Consider the following 25,000-nt stretch of genomic DNA (forward strand, 5'->3'; position numbering starts at 1 on the left):
AGAAGAGAAAAGGAGAGAGAACTTTCATTCATTCTTCACCGCCTCACGTCACCAGGGAAAGGCACACGTCTTGACAAGGAGTAGGCGTTGGCGACGTGAACTAAGGCTGCTGTGTCAGGGAAGGATTGTCGGCACTCCTTTATATATTGTCCCGATGTTGCTCACCGAGGCGACAATACGGCTGGGAGGAAGGCGGCACCGTGTTGTGTGATAGTACCGAAAGACAATGTAATGTTATGTTAATGGGAGGAAAATAAAAGAAAGAACGAGAGGGGAATAAAGAAGGAAGAGAGAGATAGGAGAAAAGGAGAGGATGAAGCTAGAAGAGGAAGAAAAAGGAGCTGAAGATGGAGATAGAGGAGGAGAAGAAAATAAAAAGCAGATGAAGATGGAAAGAAGAAGAAAGACAGAAGATAACGAAAAAGGAAAAAAAAAGGATATGGTGACGATGAAGAAAAATAAGAAAAAATGGCATGTAGGTATAAGAGTAGAGGAATGAAGATAGAAAAAAAGATAGATAGGCAGACAGACAGAATAAATAAGAATAAGAATAAATAAGAATAAATAAGAAAAATAAGAAAAAAAATGTTTGTAGAAAAGTAGAGGAATGAAGATAGATAAATAGGAGACCAAAATCTTTACAGTGCACTATTTCTTCAGAGGCATACAATATCAGAAGGAGCGTGTTAGCAGTTGTAGGCAATAAAATGTAATACTGCAATGGCTTTAGCGAAAAAATAAAATAAAAGCGTTTCTATATCACGAGCATTATGGAAAGTATTAGTATTTATGGAAAGTGTACGCGAGGGCAGGAACACGAAAATTGAGAAAAGAAAGAAATAGTGCAAAAACTCAAATATTTATACAAGCCTCTCTCGTAAGCAGGAAATAATATCTTTTTAGGATATTAGAACATTATTTAGCGACAGCCCACACGATACTGAACCCCAGACAGGGACTCGATATGAAGCGGAGAAGATACTGAAACTGAATGCACTTGTTTATACATCACGGTAGGGTCTTCCTTCTAAAAATGCATCCTCTACTTTACCGAGAACATCATTTAACGAACACCAAGGCAGTGATGACATAAATGCAATATCAGAGGCGGGGAAACGCTGTGCAAATACTTGTAAACAATGTTGTAGGTCCTCGAGAGTGTAGAAAAACAATATTTACTGTGATCGTAAAGAAGGTTAGTTTAAAGGAAACCAACAAAGGATAGTCAGTAGTTGAGGACAGGACCAGGAGAAAGAAGAGGAGGAGGAGGAGGAGGAGGAGGAGGAGGAGGAGGAGGATGAGCATGATGTTGAGGAAAAAAAATAATAGCGAAAAATAAGAAAGTTGCTCGAAGTAGCTTACGAAAACACAAAGTCAAGACGAGGAGGATGAGGAAGACGAGAAGGAGGAGAGCGAGGATGAGGAAGACGAGGACGAGGATTATAGGAGAATGAGGAACACCAAAAGAAGAAGAAGAAAAAAAAAGAGGCAGACAATGTATAATTAAGACAAGGAGGAGAAAACGAGGAGGAAGAGGAAGATGATTAGAAGATGAAAAAAGTTGATGGAGGCAAAAAATATAAAAGACGAGAACGAGAAGAGGACAAGGACGAGAAGGAGAGGACGAGGAAGAGAAGAAGGAGATTACAAGGACGAAAAGGAGGAGAGGGCGAAGAAGAGGAAGCGAAGATGAGAAGGAGAGAGCGAGGATGATGAGGAGGAAAGAAGGCGAAGAAAAGGAGGGCGAGAAGATAAGGAGAAGGCGAGGATGAGAAGGAGGACAGAACAAGAACGAGGAGTAAAAGGCAAGTAAGAGGAGGAGGAAAAGTAGGTCGAGGAAGAGGAGGAAAACTGGAAGAGGAAAAATAAAGTTGTAGAAGGCAGGGAACGCATCTGTCAAGTCGGCAAGATATTGTAAGGGGGGGAAGAACACGCGGAATGGGAAAATTGCGGTGACTCTTAGCGGATGGAAGCGTCCTTGGGGAGTTGAAGAGGAGGAGGAGGAGGAGGAGGAGGAGGAAGACGCAAGGAAGAGGAGTATTCTTCACTCAGGAGCAAAAATGTTAGTGGAACAGGAGGAGGCAAGGGAAATCAGGAAAAGTTTCTTGTTTTCTCTATGCCCTTTATTTATTCCTGTCTCTTCCTTTACTGCCTGTCTATATAGCTGTTTGTCTTCCTTCGGTACATTTGTCTGTGTCTGCAATTCTGTATCTTAGACGCTGCCACCTCTCGCACCAACTACTTCCTAAGACCGAACAAGAGATTAATCGGATTCTCATGATTGCTTATTTAGGTTCACGGTACAGAAGAAGAGTCCAACTACCACGAGGGTCATAAAGCTAACCGCGGAAATGCCCCAAACCCCTACGAAAGCCTTGTCAAATAATAGCGTGATTGGTCATCTTAATGTTTACAACTATACCCCAAAGTCACCGCCATCACTACATAACTAGATACTAAGATAACCCTCTGGCGTAGCTATAGTCAAGACACTCACAACCTGATCACCTTGCACAGTAGATAACAAGGAGGGGATGATAGACGTCCGCCAGAACCCTCCTAACAATCTACTTACCCCTCACCAGCACCCGCCGCGAGGGAACGCACTAAGGGATCCTACTGGCGCCGGTACAGTCAAGGTGCTCATCACTTTATCGCCGCGTACTGTAGGCAATAAGGAGGTGGTGAGGTGCGTGCGCCGTAATCCTTGTAACAGTGGAATGGCGGAGGGGCTGAGTGTGTGTCTGCCGCTACTCCGCTCGACTCCACCTTGCCGCACCCCGAGCCCAGGTGTTGCATACTCGTCGTCTTCCCCTCTTCCTTCCTTCCTCCTTCTCCTCCTGCTCTGCCTCCTGCTCTTCCTCCTCCTGCTCCTGCTCCCCAGTGCCCGCCAGACGCCGCTCCGCTGAGTTACACGCTCGTATATTTCATGTAACAATGCCAGGGTGGAGCAGACCTGTGTAAACACTAACACCGCCAGCCGTGCCACTAAAATATGCCATTACCCGCCGCCTTCACGAAAGATCACGGCTTAAGGCCCGCCGCTAGAGCAACAGCAACAGCAACGGTATCAGGGGTGGAAACAACAGCCAGCCGTATACCAAGCGGGAATAACAGTAGGAGTAAAAAATCAGCAGCAACAATAACAGCAAGAACAGCCGCAGTTAATTAAGACAGGAACAGCACTAGGAAAAGCAACGATGACAGCAACAAGAGCAAGAACAGAATCCCAACAACATCAAAAACAACAATAAAAGTAACTTACTTCCATCACCAGTAAAAGAAATCGAAAAAACAACAAATCAATAATATCAACAGAAACAACAGCTGACCAACAACAATAACAACATCAGCAACCATATCAACAGCACCGGCATCAGCAACAGGAACAACAACAACAACAACAACAGCAACAGCAACAGCAACAGCTCAGCACAGCACAAACAGCTTTTTTGCTCTCTCTCTCTATATATTTACATTGTCGCCGCTGCGTCTCGAGTGTTGCCGCGGCTGTGTAGTGTTTGCTGTTCCGAGTGTGGGCGACGGGTTCGTTTGTGTTTGTTTGTTTGTTTGGTGCGGAGCCGGGAAATCGAATTATCTTGGGTGTGTAAAAATGTTTGTGACTCATGTTCGCTTTAGGAAGAAGTAGTAGTAGTAGTAGTAGTAGTAGTAGTAGTAGTAGAAGTAGTAGTAGTAGTAGTAGTAGTAGTAGCAGTTGTAGTAGTAGAAGTGGTAGTAGTAGTAGTAGTAGCAGTAGCAGCAGTAGTAGTAGTAGTAGTAGTAGTAGTAGTAGGCGGTGGCCGAAGTGATAGCGTACTGGACCCACATTCGCCGCGTGATGGACGACGCCCACTGGAAAGATGCCTACCGACGCAATAGGCAACAACGTAAAAAAAAAAAAAAAAAAAAAAAAAAGTAGTTGTTGTTGTTGTTATTGTTTTTGTTGTTGTTTTACATTTCTCTTGATTTGTGCCACTTTTTGACGGCTGAAATTAAAGCAAGACCAGTTTTGTTGCAGTACATCCGGTGGAGTCTTATGCTCATAATTATTAGTTTTTTTTACAACAAAGGAGGCGCCTCAAGGGTAAAGCAAAAACACACACACAAAAAGCCCGCAAAGCACTGCCCCACAAACACGAGCCTAGAATGAAGCCAGAGTACACATCGCTGACGTCTGCCGGTTCATGATATTTTGTTTATATTTACAAGTGTTGCAGCGAAATATTTTATACATATTTTTACATTTATGTGTGTTCTAGCATTGTATATTTCTTTTTATTCACGTTCCTAGTGGCATTATACGCTTTTTTACATTTCCGTGGGTTCCGGCATGATATATTATTTCTTTTTATTCACGTGTGTAGCGGCATAACATTTTTCACATCCTCATCTTTTCCCCGCCAGGTGAGTGCCCCGACTACAGGTATGGGAGGGGCAGAGACACAGGGTCGGAGGGTCACGCCTTAACGGAGAGCAGGGCAAGGTAAGACTCGGTGGGCTGATCATCTTTGAGTCTTTTGAGTAAGGAACCATATATGGTAATGTAATAAATGGGTGCTTAATACGGCGCCCTTAAAGCGCCCAGTGTGTGTCGGCCAGTGCGTCGTCGCCTCCGAGCAACACACAGGTGGCCAGGTTACTTCCCTGGCAATGACGTCTCTTTTTCCGTTTTCACTGTATTCCGTGGAGACTTCTTTGAAGTTAAGTGTGCACCCAGCCTTCACAGGTGCTTGCCGTCCTTTGTTTTGCTCACGTCCACGGCCTTACCATTTTTCATAATGTTGTTGTTGATGAAACCCAACCATTATACAGCTGAATAGTTGTACTGAACGGTGATATAGGTGTAATTTACGAGAGGTTCATAGAACTGAGGCGAGGCCCCGCATACGATCACTATCATACTTGATTTGTAACATAAGTATGAATATATATATATATATATATATATATATATATATATATATATATATATATATATATATATATATATATATATATATATATATATATATATATATATATATATATATATATATATATATATATATATATATATATATATATATATATATATATATATATATATATATATATATATATATATATATATATCTCTATATATATATATATATATATATCTCTCTCTATATCTCTCTCTCTCTATATATATATATATATATATATATATATATATATATACTATCATCGCAATACGCCCGTCTGCTCCCGTCAGTGACTATGGAACTCAATTATAAGTTCTCCGCCGTTTTGATCAGTTCTATATTGCTGATTCTTCCCTCCCGGTCTTCTTTCACACAACCCAAAACTCTAGTCTCTGTCTTCGTCATATCTCGCTACAGACCTTCTTCTCATCCTAGTCAGCAGTCATTCTTCCAGTTCTCTCGCCCTCAGAACATGTCCCGCGAATCCCAGCCGCTCTCAGATGGATGACTTTCACATTTGTCTGTCCGCGCCAACTCTTCGCACGCAGCACTCCCTCATTCGTCATTCTCGCTGTCCGTGGTATCATAGTTCTCGTAATAGATCACAACTCTGCCGCCTCATTTTTCTTTCTCATATTCTTCTATAGCGTGCGCGTCTCACATTAGTCTAACAGTGGTGAGGAAACTTTATCGCTCTATCTGTGTATTTATTTGTTCATTAGTCTGTTTATTCTGTCGTTCGGTATATATTTTTTTTATAGAGGGAATGGAATTGCACTGTTTTATATGAGACAAGGGATGCATATAGTAATCAGGTTGCTATCGTCATTCACCGCCGTATGTTACCGGCGGCGCTGACCTGAGTCCCGTGTGTGTCATAAAATACGGGAAATAATATTGGCGCAGTGATATAAATGTTGCTGTTGCTGTCCACTCATCATGTCAGCGCCTGCTCTCCAGTCACCTATCACACGCACACACACACACACACACACACACACACACACACACACACACACACACACTGCAGTCACCGGAACAAATAACGCAGCTGATGTTATTCTCCTCTCCCTTCATCTTCCGGCTTTCCTCTCCCTCCTTGATCTCTCTCTCCACCTCCTTTATCCATCTCCTTCCTGTCCACTCCCTCCTTCATTCATCCCTTCCGCCTTCCTCCCTTTGTTCCACCGTTTCTTCCCTTCAGATCCCGTTCTATCTCTTTGTCTCTCCTCTGTTTCCCCTCTCTCTTACTTAGTCCTGATCCGGATGGAACCAAAATTATGTAAGGGAATCCAGGCTCTGCTCCCTCCTTCAACTTAGTGCGACTGTACACATTCCTGGGACCGCCGCTGGATCGCGATGCCTAGTACAGATGTAGCCTACGTACAGTTTGTCGAAACCAAGTGTTACTCTGTCGTCTAGGTGGCGCTCGTCAGGCCTCTCGTGATTGGTTGGATTCCTTTCTCGCTCTCATGGAGGTTGTCTGTCAATCTCACATGCTCTCATGCTACAATTTTCTATATTATTTGCCTAAGCTTACCTCCTATACAAGATTGATAGTTATGGTTGATACCATTAAAATCAGTAATGATTGTAAAGCTCAAGTTTAAGTTATTGAACAGCTCCGAAATGTTAATACCACTTTTCACACATTGCTAGTTGCATAAGTTATTGAATACTTACTGAAATAAACGTTTTTACCCTATAAACGGAAGTTTCCTGACCTCGAATGTATAACCAGATTATAGATGAATTGCAATATAAACGAATATTTATATAATTTATATGAACAAGCCGCTTCCTTCTTCAGAGCAGAGCACGCCTGGACGTGGGGGCCCTGGCCGCTTTTTGCTGGCGCTGGCGTGAGTGATCCGCCATACATTCATACTTTCGTGCTTCCCCCAAACAAACTCTTTCTTATTACCTCCGCTGTCTCATTCTCCGTTTCCCTTGTGGTTTCTTTGACTTTTGTTAATACTGTTGCTATAATCAAGATTAACAGAAAAGATATGATAAAGACATAGGCAAATGTTTGGCAGGTTAGTCGGAATGAACGAGTGGCTGCGTTGGAAAGAAAGAGCTCATTATAACACGAATAATGAGTTGTGTGCTCATTAATAGTCCAGTTAACATATTACTTATACAGTGATCTACAGTAAACCTTTTCTAGGGGATATAAATCTGGGGTGTTCGTACTGTCCATCATGGGAGCCGTTGAGTAATGTGAACATGGCTTGCTGTGTCCGTAGAGTTTCCCGCGTCACTGCCTCTGTAACGCTCCGCCCGTATCACACTGTTTGTCTTGTGGCAATGGAAATTTAGTGGCGATCTGGTGGAAATCTGAAAATCCTTTTGGTAAATATGACAAGAGATTAACCGAGAGTTTATGTTGAACTAAATGTTAGTATTTTGTCTATAACGCAGTGTCAACCAACTGTTTCTAGTATAAAAAGTAAGCTAGGCAAATACTACAGAAATACGCAGCACGAGAGCATGTGTGATAGCCAGACAACCTCCATGAGAGCGTGAGAGGACTCCAGCCAATCAAGAGGCCTGACAAACACAGCCGAGGCGTGAGAGGAACACCTCGTTTGAATAGACTATTGCAAGCCCTTTAGCGCGGGACTCACACACATACATGCTTAGACATGGTTTATAATATTACGCGTGGTTCTGTTTGCATGAATCCCTGAACCTGTATGTGTGTGTGTGTGTGTGTGTGTGTGTGTGTGTGTGTGTGTGTGTGTGTGTGTGTGTGTGTGTGTGTGTGTGTGTGTGTGTGTGTGTGTGTGTGTGTATGTCTGTGTCTGTCTCTCTCTCTCTCTCTCTCTCTCTCTCTCTCTCTCTCTCATTTTTGTGCTCCTCACCATTTCTCTCTAATTTTTTCCCCCTCCATCAAATTCCTGCCCTTCAGACTACTCTCCCTTTCTGCCACCCATTGTCCCTTCCTCCTCCCTCCCTCCATCCCTCTCTCCCCAAATTCCGCCTCATTCCTTCCCTCGGTCTCCCTTTCTCTCCCTCTCTTTCTCTCCAGCCTATTTTCCTTCGTCTCTCCCTCCATTGTCTGCCCGGAATACAAAGCAACAGCATGCGTTCCTCAGCTCCATATAAGAAAACGGAAGGCGCGCTCACTGACTCACTTACTCACTTAGGTACTCACACATTCATGTACTCTCCCGTTTCATTCTCTATAACCCCTTTTTGCTTGTCAGTCTTGAGAGGAAGTTTGATAATATAAGGATCATAAAAAGACAACTAACACTTACTCATTCGCTCACTCACTCACTCTCTTTCCCTTCCTCCCTCGTTCTTCTACTTACTCATATATTCAGATACTTTCCACTTGCCTTAGAGTTTTGAGTTTCATAGTTTAGAAGCCATAAAAAGGACAGCCACCACTTACTCACCGACTTACTCATTCACTCTCTATTTTACTTACAAAGTCACTCATTCTTTTACTTATGCATTCAATCATTTTCCGCTTGCATGATAGTCTTGAGGGAAGGTTTCATAGTTTGAGCCATTTAGAAGAACAACCACCGCTTACTCACTCACTCACTCATCCACTTACTTACTCACACCTTCATTCACTCTCCCCTCACCATCTCTTTCACTCCCATGCTTGACAGTCTTGAGCGAAAGTTTGATCGTGCAGAAGCGGTCGCCAATCTCGCGTGTATGCAATTCGTCACTTAACATATTGAAGGGGGACTTACAACCTCCTCATCGTCATGGCTGAAGTTTTTTAATTATGTGAGTACTCGAAAGTGGGGGTACAAGTGTATAGGTGATCCTCTGAAGTGTTCGAGGTATCAGGAAATGGATAGGGTTGGATTGGTACTTATCCCTTTCTTTCTTCCTATCCAGTTTTCGTGGCCTTTTCTGGTTCTTAATTTGCCCTTCTCCTTTTCTTCGTCTTTTCCACCTTCCACCTTCCACCACCACCACCACATTAATGTCCTCTTCGTTCACATTCTCTCTCTTTGTCTTCCTCCTCCTTGTTCTTAATTATCTCTGCGTCACCCTGGCTTCTTCTCTTCGTCTTTTTCCTTTTCCTTTATTTTTATCATCGTCGCTGTCCTTGTCCTCTTTCCCTGCCATTCTCCTTCTCTTTCTCTTACTCCGCTCCCTCCTCCTCCTTCGCTCCCTCTTTCTTCTTCGCTCCCTCCTCCTCCTCCTCCTCCATCTCCTCTTCCTCCTCCTTATCTAATGGTGGAAGGAGAGATCTGCTGAATACACTGGGACACTAAAGCAGGTCATCTCGTTGTAAGCTAACAGGCCTTTTGTTTCTTGTTCCTGCTGTTTGTCTCTGTACTTGACTGTCCTCCTCCTCCTCCTCCTCTTTTTCCTCCTTTTCGTCCTCCATCCTTTACTCCTATTTTTCGTCTTCCTCAACCCCCCTTTCTTAATTTCTCGCTTCCTCCATGTCCATCGCTTCTTTTAACTCTTCTTCTTTCTCTCTCTTCATCTCCTTTTCTTCCTCCATCTTCTCTGTCTTCTTTGTTTTTTTTGTCTTTCTCCACTTCCTTATCTTCCTTCCATTCCTCCGTCTCCATCGCTTCCTTCATCCCTTCCTCTTTCTCTCCCTTCATTTCCATCTCTTCCTCCATCCCTTCCTTCATCTCTTCCTTCATCTTCTCTTTCTCCGTCTCCTTCACCCTATAATCATCATCCTCTCCCTGCTTTAACTCTCCCTGCTCCACCTCGCCTTAACCTCACACCCTTGACCCATCTGTATCCACCCTTACCCTTACCTCCATGCCCTTTCCTTTCCTTGCCTAGTTCCTCATCTGTGTCCTCCTCCTCCTCTTCTTCCTCCTCTTTCTCCACTTCCTCTCTACTATCTTTCCCTTGGTATCGCCCTCTCTTTATCCCTATCCCATCTTTGCCTATGCACCGTTGTCTCTCCTCCCCTATATACCCTACTGTTACCCCTCCCTCCCCCTCCTCCTTTGACCCCGTAGCCGCCCCCTAATATCCACAATATCCTAACGTAAGCCAGATCTCCTTTACTGCCTCCCACCCCCTACCCTAAAACCCCTGCCTCCCTCTCCCCTCTCTCCCCTCCCCTCCACACCATTTGGGCGGCCCTCGCTACGCTCCCTGGAATGATAAGGAGTGGAATGGAAGGAGGCTCACGTGTCCATTTCCATCCACTCTTTCCGGCTTATTCCATCTTCGCTTCCTCCATTTCTCTTCATCTATTCAGAACTCTAGTCTTTTCGCATCCACTAATACCTTATCATTATGCATATCTCCCCTATTTCTTTGCATCTTATTCCATCCATTGTCTCTTCCTTATTCCTTCTCCTCCACTTCTGTTCCTCTTCACTACTATTCCATCTTGCTTTTTCCTCCACCTCTTTCTTTACCTCCATATTTTCTCTCCCTTTTCCATCTTCATCTACTGCCTTCACCTTTTTCCTCCTCCTCCTCCATTTATCTTCAACTTCTCTTCCTCTTCACCACTATCCCATCATGCTTTCTCCTCCACTTCTTTCTTTACCTCCATATTTTCTCTCCCTTTTCCATCTTCATCCACACTTCCTTCACCTTTTTCCTCCTCCTCCTCCTCCTCCTCCTCCACTTCTCTTCCTCTTCACTACTATCCCATCTTGCTTTCACTCCTCCACTTCTTTCTTTACCTCCATATTTTCTCTCCTTTTTCCATCTTCATCTACTTACTTCACCTTTTTCCTCCTCCTCCTCCATTTCTCTTCACCTCTTCACAAATTTAGTCTTTTTTTCATTCACTGCTACTTCATCATTTTTCATCCTTCACTATTTTCTTTGCCTATTATTACATCTTTCTTGTCCTTTTCCATTCATTATTTTCCCCCTAATCCTCCTCCTCCTCCTCATCCACTTCTATTTCCATTTTCACACCCCTTGTTTCACCCTCATCCACTTCTCTCATCATTCTTTCTTCTCCACCTCCTCTCAAAACGTTCCACTCCGCCTTTCTTGTATATTCTTTTTCATCCTCTCCCTCCACCCTATATCTCCCTCCCTCTCCACTTCTCTTCACACTTAGTCCAGAGCCTTCCACTACTATCTTTTTTTTTCCCTTTCCACCTCTCAACGCATCTCATCTCTCCTCTCTTGTCAATTTTTCATCCTCTCCCTCCACCTTATTCCTCCTCCTCCATTTCCTTCCCCCGTTCACACCCCTCACCCATTAATATCTCCACCCACTCACTCTCCGCATCATTTATCTGCCACCTCTCTCTCTCTCTCTCTCTCTCTCTCTCTCTCTCTCTCTCTCTCTCTCTCTCTCTCTCTCTCTCTCTCTCTCTCTCTCTCTCTCTCTCTCTCTCTCTCTCTCTCTCTCTCTCTCTCTCTCTCTCTCTCTCTCTCTCTCTCTCTCTCTCTCTCTCTCTCTCTCTCTCTCTCTCTCTCTCTCTCTCTCTCTCTCTCTCTCTCTCTCTCTCTCTCTCTCTCTCTCTCTCTCTCTCTCCCACCCTCAACTTATTTCCCTACTCAACTCTCACTCCCATTATTCCTTCCACGACATTCCTTCCCATCCTCTCCTCCATCTCTTCTCTCCGTTTCACCTTTCCTCCCACATACGTTCTCCTCCGTCTCTCTTTCTCTCTCCCACCCTCAACTTATTCCTTCCACGACATTCCTTCCCATTCTCTCCCTCCACCTTTCTTCCCCCATTATTTCTCCTCCATCTTTCTTTCTATCTTACCCTCAACTTATCTCCACCCCTTATTCACCCCACGCCGTTCCTCCATCTCCTCTCCTCCCTACACCAGCCTTTCTTTCTCTTCTCTCCCTCCACCCATTCCGTCGCGCGTCAGCAGGAATCTCGGAGGCTCGCGGGACACGGATGAAAGGAGGGAGGAAAAAATGTATATTGATTCTAGTAAAGGCCGTCCCTGTCTCTCGCTCTCTTTGTCTCTGTATCGTTTTGTCTATCGGCGTCTTTGTCTCGCTGTAGATTGTTTCCGGTGACTGTTCTTTATGCCCCGGGCTGTGTGAATTTTTTTTTCGCTCCACATGTGTCTTCTCTTCTGTAAACTGATTTTTGTAACTGTCTTTTTGCATCCATTAATACCTTATCATTATGCATTTCTCCCTTATTTCTTTGCGTCTTATTTCTGTCCACTGTCTTCTCCTTATTCCTTCTCCTCCACTTCTCTTCCTCTTCACTACTATTCCATCATGCTTTCTCATCCACCTCTTTCTATCTGTCTGTCTGTTTTTGTATTGCTTTGTTTTTTTTTTGTAAGTCTTTGTCGTTCTTTAAATTTATTCTGGTAATTCTGATAATTTATTTTCACGTAATTGACTGCTCTTTCGGCCACCTCTTCGGATTCTTTACAGGAGCAGCGAGTAGCGGGCTTTTTTTTATTGCTGTTTCCTTTTTTTGTGCCCTTGTGCTGTCTCCTTTGCTGTAAAAAAAGGAAAAAATAAATGGTCTCTATGTCTGCCTCCGATTCTTTCCGTTTTTATGAGTGTTTGTCTTTTTCTTTTTCAATAAGTTCTTTCAGGAGGAATATGAAGGAGAAAAGAAAAAGAAGAAAAATAAACGAGAACAAGAAAATACAACAGCAATAACAAAAGACGAGGAAGAAGCAAACAATTCACAAAGTGCATTAGCATCACTTACAATTCCAGAAACATCAACAACAACACTGATCAACGCACCTGACTGGAGAGTAGGGCGGGGCAGGGAGGGGAAGACCAAGATGGCGCAGGTGAACAACTCCGTCAAGATCGTCGCCGCCATCTTGGAACACCACTTGGAAGCTTCTGATTGGTATTGTCACTCGGTCAGCTGGCCACTCACAACAAGAACAAAAACAACAACGGCTGCAGGAATAGTAACAACAACAGCAATAGCATTTCTCTGGTTGGTCTTGGGCATTGCTGTTCTTGTCTACTTTCTTTCTCTCTCTCTTACTCTTTCTTGTTCTGTTATTCACTCACTCACTCACTTGCTCTCTCTCTCTCTATCTCTCAGTTTTTCGTCCTGTTCAATCCTTTTCTGTTTTGTCTACGTCGCTTTTGTCCATTTATTGCCACTTTCAAGATTGGTATTCTACGTATTCTTCTTCTTTTCGCTCTAGAGTAAAATTGCTATACTGTCAATTTTGCTTTTCCCTATTTTTCACTTATATATTGTCCTTTTTCTTTCATCAAGTTTAATTTCTTCGACGTTTCGCTGAAGTAGAAAACAGCTAGTATGAAATCACCCAAGACTGAGGAGTTAAACAAAATTTCCTGTTATATTTTTTCCTCTTTGTTTCAGTTTCATTTCCTCGGTGTGCATGTGATGTAGTACAGTTTTTATGCATGCACTTGGTTCCACTGTTCCCTTCCTCTTTGTGTGGCGATAATTGCTTCACCGTCCCTCGAGTTTCCACAAGTGTCACTTCAGTGTTAGTGAAAGTTTCCTGCCCATTAACATACAAGGAAAAGACTGCTTCTCACGCTCCCCTGTGTCATGCATGAGGGGAGTTTTTATCTGTTTTACTTTTATTTTTTTCCTTTCTAACCGACGCCTCACGCTTCTGTCAGGCATGTAAATATTCTCATACTCTTTATTTTCGCTCTGCAGAAGGTTTGTTTGTGGGTCGTGGCTCGCATCATCGGCGCTGGAGTTCTCTTTGGTCTGGCAGGGAGTGTTTGATCGCCACCCGCTCTTTGTTTTCGGTGTCTCAGTTTCCCTCTTGGTGTGTTTTTGTTTTGTATGTGTTGTTGATTCTTCTTCAACTTTCCTTTCTGAAACCACCGCGGTGTGTTATTTGCGGCCTTTTCGTGTGCTTTCTCGGTAACATCTTCGCCTATATATAGATGATTTTTCCTTTCTAAATCTCAAGATACTTCACGTTCGTTACTTGTATCTCTGTAGCTGTTCTGCCTCATGTGCGTGGATATCGCTGCGGACAGTAACTGATCACCATTTTTCAGGTTAAATTTACTTATGTTGCAACGTACTAATATGTCCTTGAATTCATTCGTGGAGTCTCCTTTATGTCTCCTCGTGCGATCAACCTGAAAGAAGAAAAAGAAAGATTAGTAAAAAAAAATGATATTGTACACGGAGTAATGATATAGTGAACGGGTGACTTATTTTTCCTACTAAAGGGGAGGCATTCTGATTACAAAATTAATGCCAAATAATGGTGCATATTGGTGTATTTATTATGTTATGTTGAGATTGCGTCGCAGGTGAGGGTAAAAGCTGAATTTCGTCGGCAGGTCGGCATGGGACCGTAGGCTATTTGGCGAATGTTCGGAGAATAAATTTGATTCGGCTTCTGGTCCGAAAAATTTCTATGGTCCGAAAAATTTCTAGCCTCTGAAATTTTCCGTGACGCAGCCCGATCTACCGTCGAACCACCCGAACCCTCCTGGATGTTGCTGAATAAGATCACAAATAGGGTAAAATCCTTTATTTGGGTATGATTCTCCTCCTTATTATGTGTATCAGGGGCTTAAAGAAGGGAAGGAGGGCCTGGGAAAAGTGAAGGAAAATGAACAGGTGTGGGTATGGAGAGGTACAAGGAAAGAACGGGGAACAAAAAAGGTATACTAGGCAAATAGAAAACAATGATGATGATAATAATAATAGTAATAATAATAATGATAAGTAGAAGACAAGAAACAAGAATGTAGAAGAAAGAACGCGAACACTGAAAAGAACAATGAAAAAGAAATACAAAAAAAAGAGAAAGTAAAAACAAATAAAAATAACTATAGCAATAACTAGGAAACCGAAGGGAAGGAAAAAGGAGAAAGAGGGACAGTTACATAAGCAAAAAAGAATGGGAACAAATACAAGAGGTTGGAAAATAAGAAAAAAGGTCTATTAAATTAAAGGAGGAGGAGGAGGAGGAGGAGGAGGATGGGCAAGAGTGAGAGAAAGAGGGAGTGGAAGAAGGAGAGGAGGAAGGGGGAAGAGCAAGAGGAGGAGGGGGAGGAGGAGGAGGAAGACACGCAGGAGGAGTTAAAAGAAGGAGATAAATAAGAAGAAAAAGACAAAGAAGAAGAAAGTCAGGAAGTCAATCACTTGTAGGCGATTTGAAGGAAGGAAAGAGAAACTTGTGGTAATGGAGAGAAATTCTGTGCGTGTGTGTGTGTGTGTGTGTGTGTGTGTGTGTGTGTGTGTGTGTGTGTGTGTGTGTGTGTGTATCTGAATCGTCTCTATATTTCAAGGTGACGAAAAGTTGTTCCCATCAAGCCCACCTGCTAGATTCATGGTTCTCTCTCTCTCTCTCTCTCTCTCTCTCTCTCTCTCTCTCTCTCTCTCTCTCTCTCTCTCTCTCTCTCTCTCTCTCTCTCTCTCTCTCTCTCTCTCTCTCTCTCTCTCTCTCTCTCTCTCTCTCTCTCTCTCTCTCTCTCTCTCTCTCTCTCTCTCTCTCTCTCTCTCTCTCTCTCTCTGTTCGTTTGTTTGTTATTTGCGTGTTTGCTTGTTTGTTTGTTTGTTTGTATTTCTGTGTGTGTGTGTGTGTGTGTGTGTGTGTGTGTGTGTGTGTGTGTGTGTGTGTGTGTGTGTGTGTGTGTGTGTGAAAGAGAGACCTTCAGAAGCAATTTAGTGACCTGTTTAAATACATTGATCTCCGTTCTTTTATTAATTTTTTCCACATCTGATTGTCACTTTTCATTTACTTCGTATTAGTGATAACGAAAAGAATGACTGGAAGGGAACGAAATACTTGAGATAGGAAAGGAAAAGAGGAGCACAATGAAGAGGAAAATGTGAGGGTTGAATGAATAAATCGATAAACGAAAAGATGCAGAAAGAGTGAACATGATTAAAAGAGGTAAAAATAAAAAATGGACGGCAGATGAGGTGGAAAGATCTACAGTGGAGGAACTAAAATGAACTGACATGAAAGTATGGGGGAAAGTGAACCAAACATTTAGAAAGGTTTTAGGAAGTTACAAGGAAGAGAAGGAGGAGGAGGAAAAGAAAAAGGAGGAGGAGAAGGGGGAGGAGAAGAAGGAAGGGGAAGAGGAGGGAGGAAGAGTAAGAGGGAGAATAGGTAGTAGGGAGAAGAGGATGAGGATGAGGATGAGGAGGAGGAGGAGGAGGAGGAGGAGGAGGAGGAAGGAATGAGTATTTTAAACGTTCTACTCTTATAGATTTATCGCTATCTTCCGCCATGTTATTTTATTTACTTTAGAGACCAAGGCGTTCTGGAGGAGGAGGAGGAGGAGGAAGAGGAGGAGGAGGAGGTGGAGGTGAAGGAAGAAGAGGAGGAAGTCGGTCAGTATAAATTAGGAAAGTGGAACTATTTCGGTAGCTGTGAGAGAGAGAGAGAGAGAGAGAGAGAGAGAGTTTTCTTCCGTCCATGCCTAAGCAACATAAAGAGAAAGAGATTTATGAGAGTGTATTTAGGGTTATCTTCCTTTTCCTTCTATTCTTCATCAACTGTTCTAGGTGTTTTTCGTTAAACTTTGTCTTTTTCCCTTAATTTTTTGGTCTAACAGCTCTCTTTCCCTTAGTTAGACAAGCAGTTAGTTAGTTAAATAGATGGTTTAATAGTTAGTTGTATGGTTATTTATTTATTTATATATTTATTTTTTATTTTATTCTATTTTTTATTTTATTTTATTTTCTTCTTTTCTTTTCCTTTTTCTTTTCTTATATGATGTTTTCTTTTCTTTTCGTTCTTTTCTGTTTATATATAATTTCCTTGATGTTCTTATTTATATCATCCTTTTTGATGTCTATTGGTCTGGGTGAGCTTCTTTCACCCCAGAAGAGACTCACCCATGAATTTCCTTGATGTTATTTAGAGCCGAAATATGGATGATCTTTTCTCTTTTCTTGATGTTTCGTTTATATATTATTATTTTTCTGGTTTTCTTTTTCTGTATTTTTCTTTTCCTGGTGTTCTTTTCCTTTTCCTTTTTTCTAGTGTTGTTCCTATATCGCCTTCTCTTGGTGCTGTGTGCTGGTACGGGCGAGTCTCCTTCACCCCAGAAAAGACTCACCCATACCAACATACAACACCAAACGCCTTAATGCTAGATTTTTTTAGTTTTTGTGTTTTTTATATTCCTGTTTTTTGATGTTCTGTTACTGTCTTATCTCTTTTCTGATGTTCTTTTCTGTTTTATTCTTTTTCTGATCTTTTTCTTTAATTTCCTTTTTTTCTGGTGTTCTTTTTCTTCCTTTTCCTTTTCCTGGTGGTGTTTCTATATAGCCCTCTCTTGGTGCTGTGTGCTGGTACGGATGAGTCTCCTTCACCCCAGAAAAGACTCAACCATACCAACATACAACACCAAACTCCTTCACGCTATATATATTTCCTTCCTTTTCTTTATGTTGTGTTTATACCTTATCTTTTTCTGGTGTTCTTTTTCTGTATTTTCCTTTTTCCGGTTTTCTTTTTCTTTATATTCCTTTTCCTGGTGTTCTTTTTCTTCCTTTTCCTTTTCCTGGTGTTGTGTATCTATATCGCCTTTTCCTGGTGCTGTGTGCTGGTACGGATGAGTCTCCTTCACCCCAGAAAAGACTCACTCATACCAACATACAACACCAAACGCCTTAATGCTAGAGTTTTTATGTTTTTGTCTTTTTAGTTTCTTTATTTTCCTTTTCTTGATATTGTGCTTCTGTCTTATATATTTTCTGGTGTTCTTTTTCTGATGTTCTTTTTCTTTATCTTCCTTTTCTTGGTGTTGTTTCTACGTTATCCTCTTTTCCTGGTGTTGTTTCTATATCGCCTTTTCTTGGTGCTGTGTGTCTGTACGGATGAGTCTCCTTCACCCCAGAAAAGACTCAACCATATCAACATACAACACCAAAGGCCCGTCTTGCCGGCTCGTCAACGCCCCCCCCTCCACGCCCCTAGACCCTCGGGATCTCCGGCACCGCCATAGACGCCCCGGGGGAGCCGAGATGCCCTGCCGGGACCCCTAAGCCCTGCGACGCTCGCCAGGGAGACCTTGGGCTCGCTGACGCTCCCCAGCACCGCCGAGGCGAGAAGGGCGGGAAGCTAGACTCGCCTCTTAAAACTCCAGACGGGAATATTAAATCAATCGCAAACACCGTGAAGGCGCCGGAGACCACGATTGTTGAGTCTGGGATGGCAGGGCGACGGCCGAAGGAAGGCGACAGAGCATCCAAAAATAATAATCTCTGTGACGGTTTTCGGCGCAGCATCAGTTTCCCTCTCTCTTCAACCACTAACTTGAGGGAGGTCGGGAGGGAATGGTGGAGAGAGAGAGAGAGGTGGTAGACAAATAAAAAGTTATCTGTCCTTAGAGAATTTACCCAAAAGGCGAAAACTTGTATCTCTCCCAAAGCCCTCCACACCCTCCCTTTCCTCCCTTTCCTTCCTTCCTCCAGCGCCTCACTTCTCGTCTCTTCCTACTTTCCTCGTTTCCCTCCCTAAACTCTCCACACCCTCCCTTATCCTCCCTTCCTCCTCGTTTCCCTCCCTTCCTCCAGTGCCTCTCCTCCCGCCTCTTTCTCCTTTCCTTCCTCCCTCCCTCCCTTATCCTCCCTCCTTCCTCGTTTCCCTCCCTTCCTCCATCCAGTGTCCCTCTTCCCGTCCCTTCCTTCTTTCCCTCCCTCTCTCCCTATTGCTCTCCACACTCTCCCTTTTCCTCCCTCCCTCCTCGTTTTCCTCCCTTCCTCCAGTGTCCCTCTTCCCCTTCCCTCCTTCTTTCTTTTTCTCCTTCCTTCCTCGGCAATTCCTCCCTTTCTCTACTGGCTTTCCTCTTATTCCTTAGTTTTTTCCTCCATTCCCTCTTTCCTTCTCCTCCCTCCTCTTTTCTCTCCATTCAAAAAAATATATCACACTTCTCTCTTTTCCTCTACTCTCCCTACTTTCTTTCTTCCCTTCTCTCTCCTTACATTCCTCCTCTCCGCCCATTTACCATTCTTCCTCTTTTCTTCCCGTTTTCTCTCTTCTCTCTCTCTCTCTCTCTCTCTCTCTCTCTCTCTCTCTCTCCTTCCTCTCCTTCCTTCTCTCTCTCTCTCTCTCTCTCTCTCTCTCTCTCTCTCTCTCTCTAGCTCTCTCTCTCTCGCTCTCTCTCTCTCTCTCTCTCCCTCCCTCCTTTCCTCCTTTCCCTCCTCCTTCCTCTGTGCTTCCTCTTCCTGGAGTCAAATTTTCGTCTGTGGTCGCTCATTCGTTCGTTTGTTTGTTTGTTTGTTTGTTTGTTTGTTTGTTTGTGTGTGTGTGTGTGTGTGTGTGTGTGTGTGTGTGTGTGTGTGTGTGTGTGTGTGTGTGTGTGTGTGTGTGTGTGTGTGTGTGTGTGTGTGTGTGTGTGTGTTTATCCCCTTCTGTGCGATCGATTATTTTATTTACGTGCATGTACAATATGTATGTATGTATGTATGTATGTATATTTATGTATGTACGCAAGTATGTATGCATGTATGTATATTCAATTATTCAATCAGCTAATTAGTTAAGCAATTAATTCATCAATCAATTTAACTATATATCTATCTATCGATCTATTCATCTCTCCCCCCATCCATCATGCTTGTCATCTCTTCCCTTCCTCCTGTCCCTTCTCCCTTTTCCTCCCCTCCCTCCCTCCTCTCCCATCCCCTTTCCACGCCCTTCCTCCCCTTTCCCTTCGTTCCTTCCCTTCCTGTTGTCTCTCAGGACCAATAGTCAACAGCATAACCCCATCTCGGGAGGGCTGTACACACACACACACACACACACACTTGCTAGGGATGTGTGTGTGTGTGTGTGTGTGTGTGTGTGTGTGTGTGTGTGTGTGTGTGTGTGTAATGGGGAGGGGGGTGGAGGTGGGGAGGGTTAGGGATTCTGTTACTACCCTTTCCTTTTTTCTTTCCTTCCTGTCTTCCTCTTCCCTCCTTCCTCTTCCCTCCTTCCTCTTTTATCCCTCCATCTCTTCCTCCCCCTACACCTCTCCTCTTCCTTTCCTTCCTCTTTCCTCACTCTTACACACTCATCCCCTTGAGAATCTCCTGCTCCCTGCCTCATTTCTTCCCCTTCCCTTCCCCTCCTCCTCTATCAACTCCATTTCCTCCCCTCCTCATCACCACCTGCTCCCCTTCTCCCCTATTCTCATTTATCTAATTTTATGTACCTTGCTATTTTCTCCTCTTCGTCTGCCTCTTCCTCCTCTTCCTCCTTCCTTCCCCCATCTTCTCCCTTCTGGTCCTTTGCTCTCCTCCCATTGCCAGTATCCTCCTCACCTCTCCTTCCCTTCAACACAGACACGCTCACACACACTTACCTTTTGTCTTTGTCTTCTTCACCATCATCACTACTTACTTCTCTCCCTTTTTCCTTTCTACTCGCCTATACTTATTCTCATTTGCGTTCTCCTCCCCTATCACATCCCTCCTTCTTCTCTGCCTGTTTTTCTGTTGTTGTTCTCCATTTTTCTTTTTCCTCCTCTTTCTCTTCCTAATTCCTCAGTTCATAATACGTCAAAGAATGTTTCCCTTTGTATCTTATCCTTTATGCCGTCGCTGATAAAATAAAAAGATAAGAGATGGGGTTATTTAAAAATACTCGCCTTGTTATGTGATACCCTTAAGGAATGTAGGTTCAACTAAGGGGGAAAAGGTGTTTGTAAAGGTAAGGAGAAAAAAAAATGTTTGTAGAGATCAGGGAAGTAAGGTGTTAGTCCTGTTAATGGAGAAGTAGAAGTTTGTAGAGGTCTAAGGGGAAAGAGAAGATATAAACAGCTAAGGGTAAAAAGGTGTTTGTAGAGGTTTAAAGGGAAAAAAGTGCCATGTTTAGCTAAAGGGGAACAGATAATAGTAAAGGTCTTGGGGAGAAAAAAAAATGTTATGCGCAGTTAAGAGGAAAAAAGGTGTTTGTAGAGGTGAGGAGAAAAAAAAGGTGTTATGTGCAGCTAAAAAAGGAGAAAAAAGGTGTTTGTAGGGGTGAGGAGAAAGGTGTTATGTGCAGCTAAAAAAAAGGAGAAGAATAGGTGTTTGTAGGGGTGAGGAGAAAGGTGTTATGTGCAGCTAAAAAAGGAGAAAAAAGGTGTTTGTAGGGGTCAGGTTGTTTTATTTTTCAAGGGATTCGAAATGTTTGTCTTTCTGCTGAGTGGGACGATGAATATTATAAAGCTATTCTACTTTTGACGATGTGGCTTACCTCTGTTTCTTCATTATTTACTTCTTAGCCGTGGATAAAAAATAAGTATACAGGAAAATGTTGGTTGGTGGTTTGTGTGTAAGGTTTTAACACTCCCCCACCACTCACCCACTCCTACCCCTTCACTCCTCACTCCCCTCCACTCCACTCTCACCCAATACTCCCCCACAACTCCTTCCTCACCAACCACTACCCCTTCACTCCTTACTCCCCACTCCCCCCTCACTCATTCCTCACCCACCACTCCCCTTTCACTCAACACTCCCCCCCACTCCTCCCTCCCCCAACCTTTCCACCACTCCTTTCTAATCCACCACTCCCCCAATCCGGCAGTCTGTTATTTCCTTTGTGCTAGATGGAGAATATAATGTGTGTTTTCTTTCTTTTTTTTTATGCTATTTTTTTATAGTTAATGTGTTTTTTAACGTATTACTGGTGTCGAGAGATAAATGGAAGGAAAGTTTAAGTTCGGTGCATTTTTAGAAGTTTCGAACTCCGTGTATATAATATTCTCCATGCCGCTGGTTCTGGTGGTGGTGGTGGTAGGGATGGTGGTGGAGTTGGTATTGGTGGTGACCGTGAGGGTAGTGATGGTGGTGATAGTTATGTGGTGGTGGTGGCCAAGATGGTGTAGGTGATGGTGGTGAAGAAGGTTAAGGTGAAGGACCTGGTGGGGAAGATGGTTATGATTGTGGTGGTGGTGGTGGTGGTGTTGGTGGATGTGATGATAATGGTGGTTGTGGGGGTAGGGGGGGTGGTAATGTTGGTGGATGTGATGATAATGGTGGTTGTGGGGGTAGGGGTGTGTGGTACTGTTGGTTATGATTGTGGTAGAATTGTTGTTGTTGTTGTTGTTGTTGGTGGTGGTGGTGGTGGTATTGCTGCTTTCCTCGGCGAGTGACACGTGATAAAAAATGCAGGTCAGCGGTCATTTTCTCTAGACGCCGCGGTATTATTTTTTCGTGCTCCGGAGGGGAAGAAAAAATACCGAGAGGATAAAGTTACATGTTTTACGTTTCTCTGTCACACCATTTTCATATCATCGCTGGTGAGCCGTAAAAATAGCTTCGTGTCTACATTTTTATTTACTACTCTTTATTTACTTTTCAAGAAGTTCCGAAAGAAAAAAAAAAGAAAAATGGGTCAGAGGATGGAGTATTTTTTGGTTCATAAGTTTTGTTAGGCCTCTACTCTTCACGATGTTGGTGATCCCGAAAGAAAAAAAAATGTCTGTGTGTGTGTGTGTGTGTGTGTGTGTGTGTGTGTGTGTGTGTGTGTGTGTGTGTGTTTGTAAGTTTGTAAGTAAGTTTCGCGGTCTATCTATTTTTATTTCGTTTATTTCGTTCCGTGAAAAGAAAGAGAGCATTTGAATTATTGCAGTATTATCAAGATTACCTTTCTTTTTCTTACGTCGTGAAAGACCGCTGGATAAGAATATATATAAAAAAAAAGAAATAAAAGTTCTCGTGTGATTTAAGATATATCAGTGTGGAAGTTTTGAAGTGTCTGTCTCCTTCACTCTTGTGCTGGTGACAGATGTTGAAGAAAAGTTTGGTCAGAATGATTTTTCCGCTTTTCTTTCTACTTCACGTCTTCCCTTGACGGTGAGTAGATTCTTTTGAGTAGGTGGTTGAGTTGAGGCAGGAGATGGTGCCGGGATCCTTTCAGAGAGGGTTTGTATTGTGTGTGTATTTGACAGCGTTGCTTTAGTTGAATGCTATATGTACACTAATTTAATAATGTTTGGTGAATCCTGAATAAATATCTTTTGGGTGATATGAAAGTGGAAGAGTGAGCTAGGACGTCTTTCAGATATGGATTGTTTGGTGGCTTTGACAGTTGTTTCAGTTAAATGCTATAAGTACACTCGTTTGATAATGTTTGGTGAAGGCTAAATAAAGTTCTTGTGGGCTATATAAGAGTGGAGAAGCGTGGGTTGCGATGCCTTTCAGATATGACTTGTTTTATGGCCCCGATAGTGTTTGAGCTGGGATCCAGGATAATTGGTGTAATCTGTGGCTCTTGCTTCCATGTTTAGGAGTTTTTTTTTTATATATTTTTTAACCTTTTTTTAGCTCTAATGAATAACAACCTATTTCTTCTTTCCCTTCATATTCCTTTTTTCTTGCCCACCTTCAGTCATTTTTTCTAGGTGGCGTGAGTAGAGCTTTGCAGCCGTTCATAGGGAGTTTCGAGTCCTACGCGGCCTTGCATAGCTGGACTCTTGAGCTGTATGTATAAACTTTCCATGATCATACGTGTGGAAACTGATAGAAGTCATTCATATTTATTACTCTCTTGCTCCTGTTCCTCTTCTCCTTCCCTCCTCCTCCTCCTCCTCCTCCTGTTGTTGTTGTTGTTGTTGTTGTTGTTGTTGTTGTTGTTGTTGTTGTTGTTGTTGTTCTTTTTCCTCCTCGTCCTTGTCCTCTTTTTTCCTTCTCGTTAGCTATCGCATGCTCCTCCTTCTCCTCCTCATTACCCCCCCTTCCAATCCCTCCCTCCCTCCCCCCCCCCCCACCTGTGCGGAGCAACCAGCTAATCATCGCTCACGCTCGACTCGCCTCCATTAGTACACCTTTTCCCGCGCGTCACAGATCATTAGCTCTCATTACGCCTTCCTTTGCCCAGCCCGCCCGTCATGCCAAAGTAATCCGCGCGAGTCCCTGATTTTTTCCTCCTCCCTTTCTCTTTAGTCTCTTATGCTCACGGCTCACGGCTGGCTCGCTCGCTCATTTGGCTTTTCCTTTCACCGTATTTTTCGTTATGTTGAAAGGGAATGTTCTTTTTTTTTTACTCTTCTTTCTGAGGGGAGTTGAAGATGAGTTAGGGAGTTAATGTATATGCTTCTTCTTTTTGGATTTGTGTGTGTGTGTGTGTGTGTGTGTGTGTGTGTGTGTGTGTGTGTGTGTGTGTGTCTCTCTCTCTCTCTCTCTCTCTCTCTCTCTCTCTCTCTCTCTCTCTCTCTCTCTCTCTCTCTCTCTCTCTCTCTCTCTCTCTCTCTCTCTCTCTCTCTCTCTCTCTCTGTGTGTGTGTGTGTGTGTGTGTGTGTGTGTGTGTGTGTGTGTGTGTGTGTGTGTGTTTAGATAAAAGTCCACAATCAGCGTATCTTGCCAGTCCCAACATACCAACTTAAAAGATCTACAGGAAAAGAACTGAGAGCCACACAAAGAGGAATGGAGAGAACAATGCTGGGAACACCACAGAGCGACAGGAAGCGAGCATCATGGCTTAGAGAACAGACAAAAGTTAATGCTATTCTAATGATGGTAAGAAACAAGAGATGGACTTAAGCAGGTCATATCATGCGTAAAAATGATAATAGATGGAGGAACAAAATAAAAAAAAGTGGTTATCAAGAAATCTATAACTCTGAACAGGAATCAAATGAGGCGAAGAGATTAAATTGCAGTCTATGGGGTAGCAGGATGGAACACGTTGGGAAAGGTCTTAATCCTGCAGCGGACTGGTTATGAAGATGATGATGATGATATAATGATGATGATGATAATGATTTAATTTGCGTTGCCTAGTGATCTCTTTCTCGCCTTCCTCTTCCCTCCTCCTTCTCTTCGTCGTTCCCTCTTCTTCCTCCTCTTCGTCGACCCCTCCTCCACCTCTTTATTGTCCCTTCCTACTCCTCTTTGTCCTCCTCCTCCTCCTGGTTGTCCCGTCTTCCACTTGCTCATTAAAGTAAGCTTTCTCAAATCCCCCAGTTATATTGCCTTGTGAACTCTTTCGCTCCTCTACTTCCTTCTCCTTCTCGTTCTCGTCCTTGGTTCTCCTCGTCATCGTCCTCCTCCTTGTCCTGTCAGTCCTCCTCTTCCACTTCCCCTTTCACGTCCTCCTCCTTCTTCTTTTTGCTGTTTTTTTCTTATTTTCTTCCTGCTGTTTTTTTTCTCTTCTTCTTCTTCTTCTTCTTCTTCTTCTTCTTCTTCTTCTTCTTCTTCTTCTTCTTCTTCTTCTTCTTCTTCTTCTTCTTCTTCTTCTTCTTCT

General features: G+C 43.1%; 1 protein-coding gene across 1 annotated transcript in view; it reads right to left on the minus strand.

Annotated features, from left to right (window-relative positions):
* Window positions 1–25,000, minus strand: part of LOC126995637 (carbonic anhydrase-related protein 10-like) — a 136,641-nt gene that overhangs the window by 51,725 nt on the left and 59,916 nt on the right. Inside the window, exon 2 of the mRNA XM_050855376.1 lies at window positions 12,600–13,949. Within this exon, the coding sequence (XP_050711333.1) occupies window positions 12,600–12,681 (82 nt within the window). The 5' untranslated portion in view covers window positions 12,682–13,949. The remainder of the gene's footprint in view (window positions 1–12,599; window positions 13,950–25,000) is intronic.

The sequence above is a fragment of the Eriocheir sinensis genome, chromosome 8 (assembly GCF_024679095.1).
Source record: "Eriocheir sinensis breed Jianghai 21 chromosome 8, ASM2467909v1, whole genome shotgun sequence".
Lineage (NCBI taxonomy): Eukaryota > Metazoa > Arthropoda > Malacostraca > Decapoda > Varunidae > Eriocheir > Eriocheir sinensis.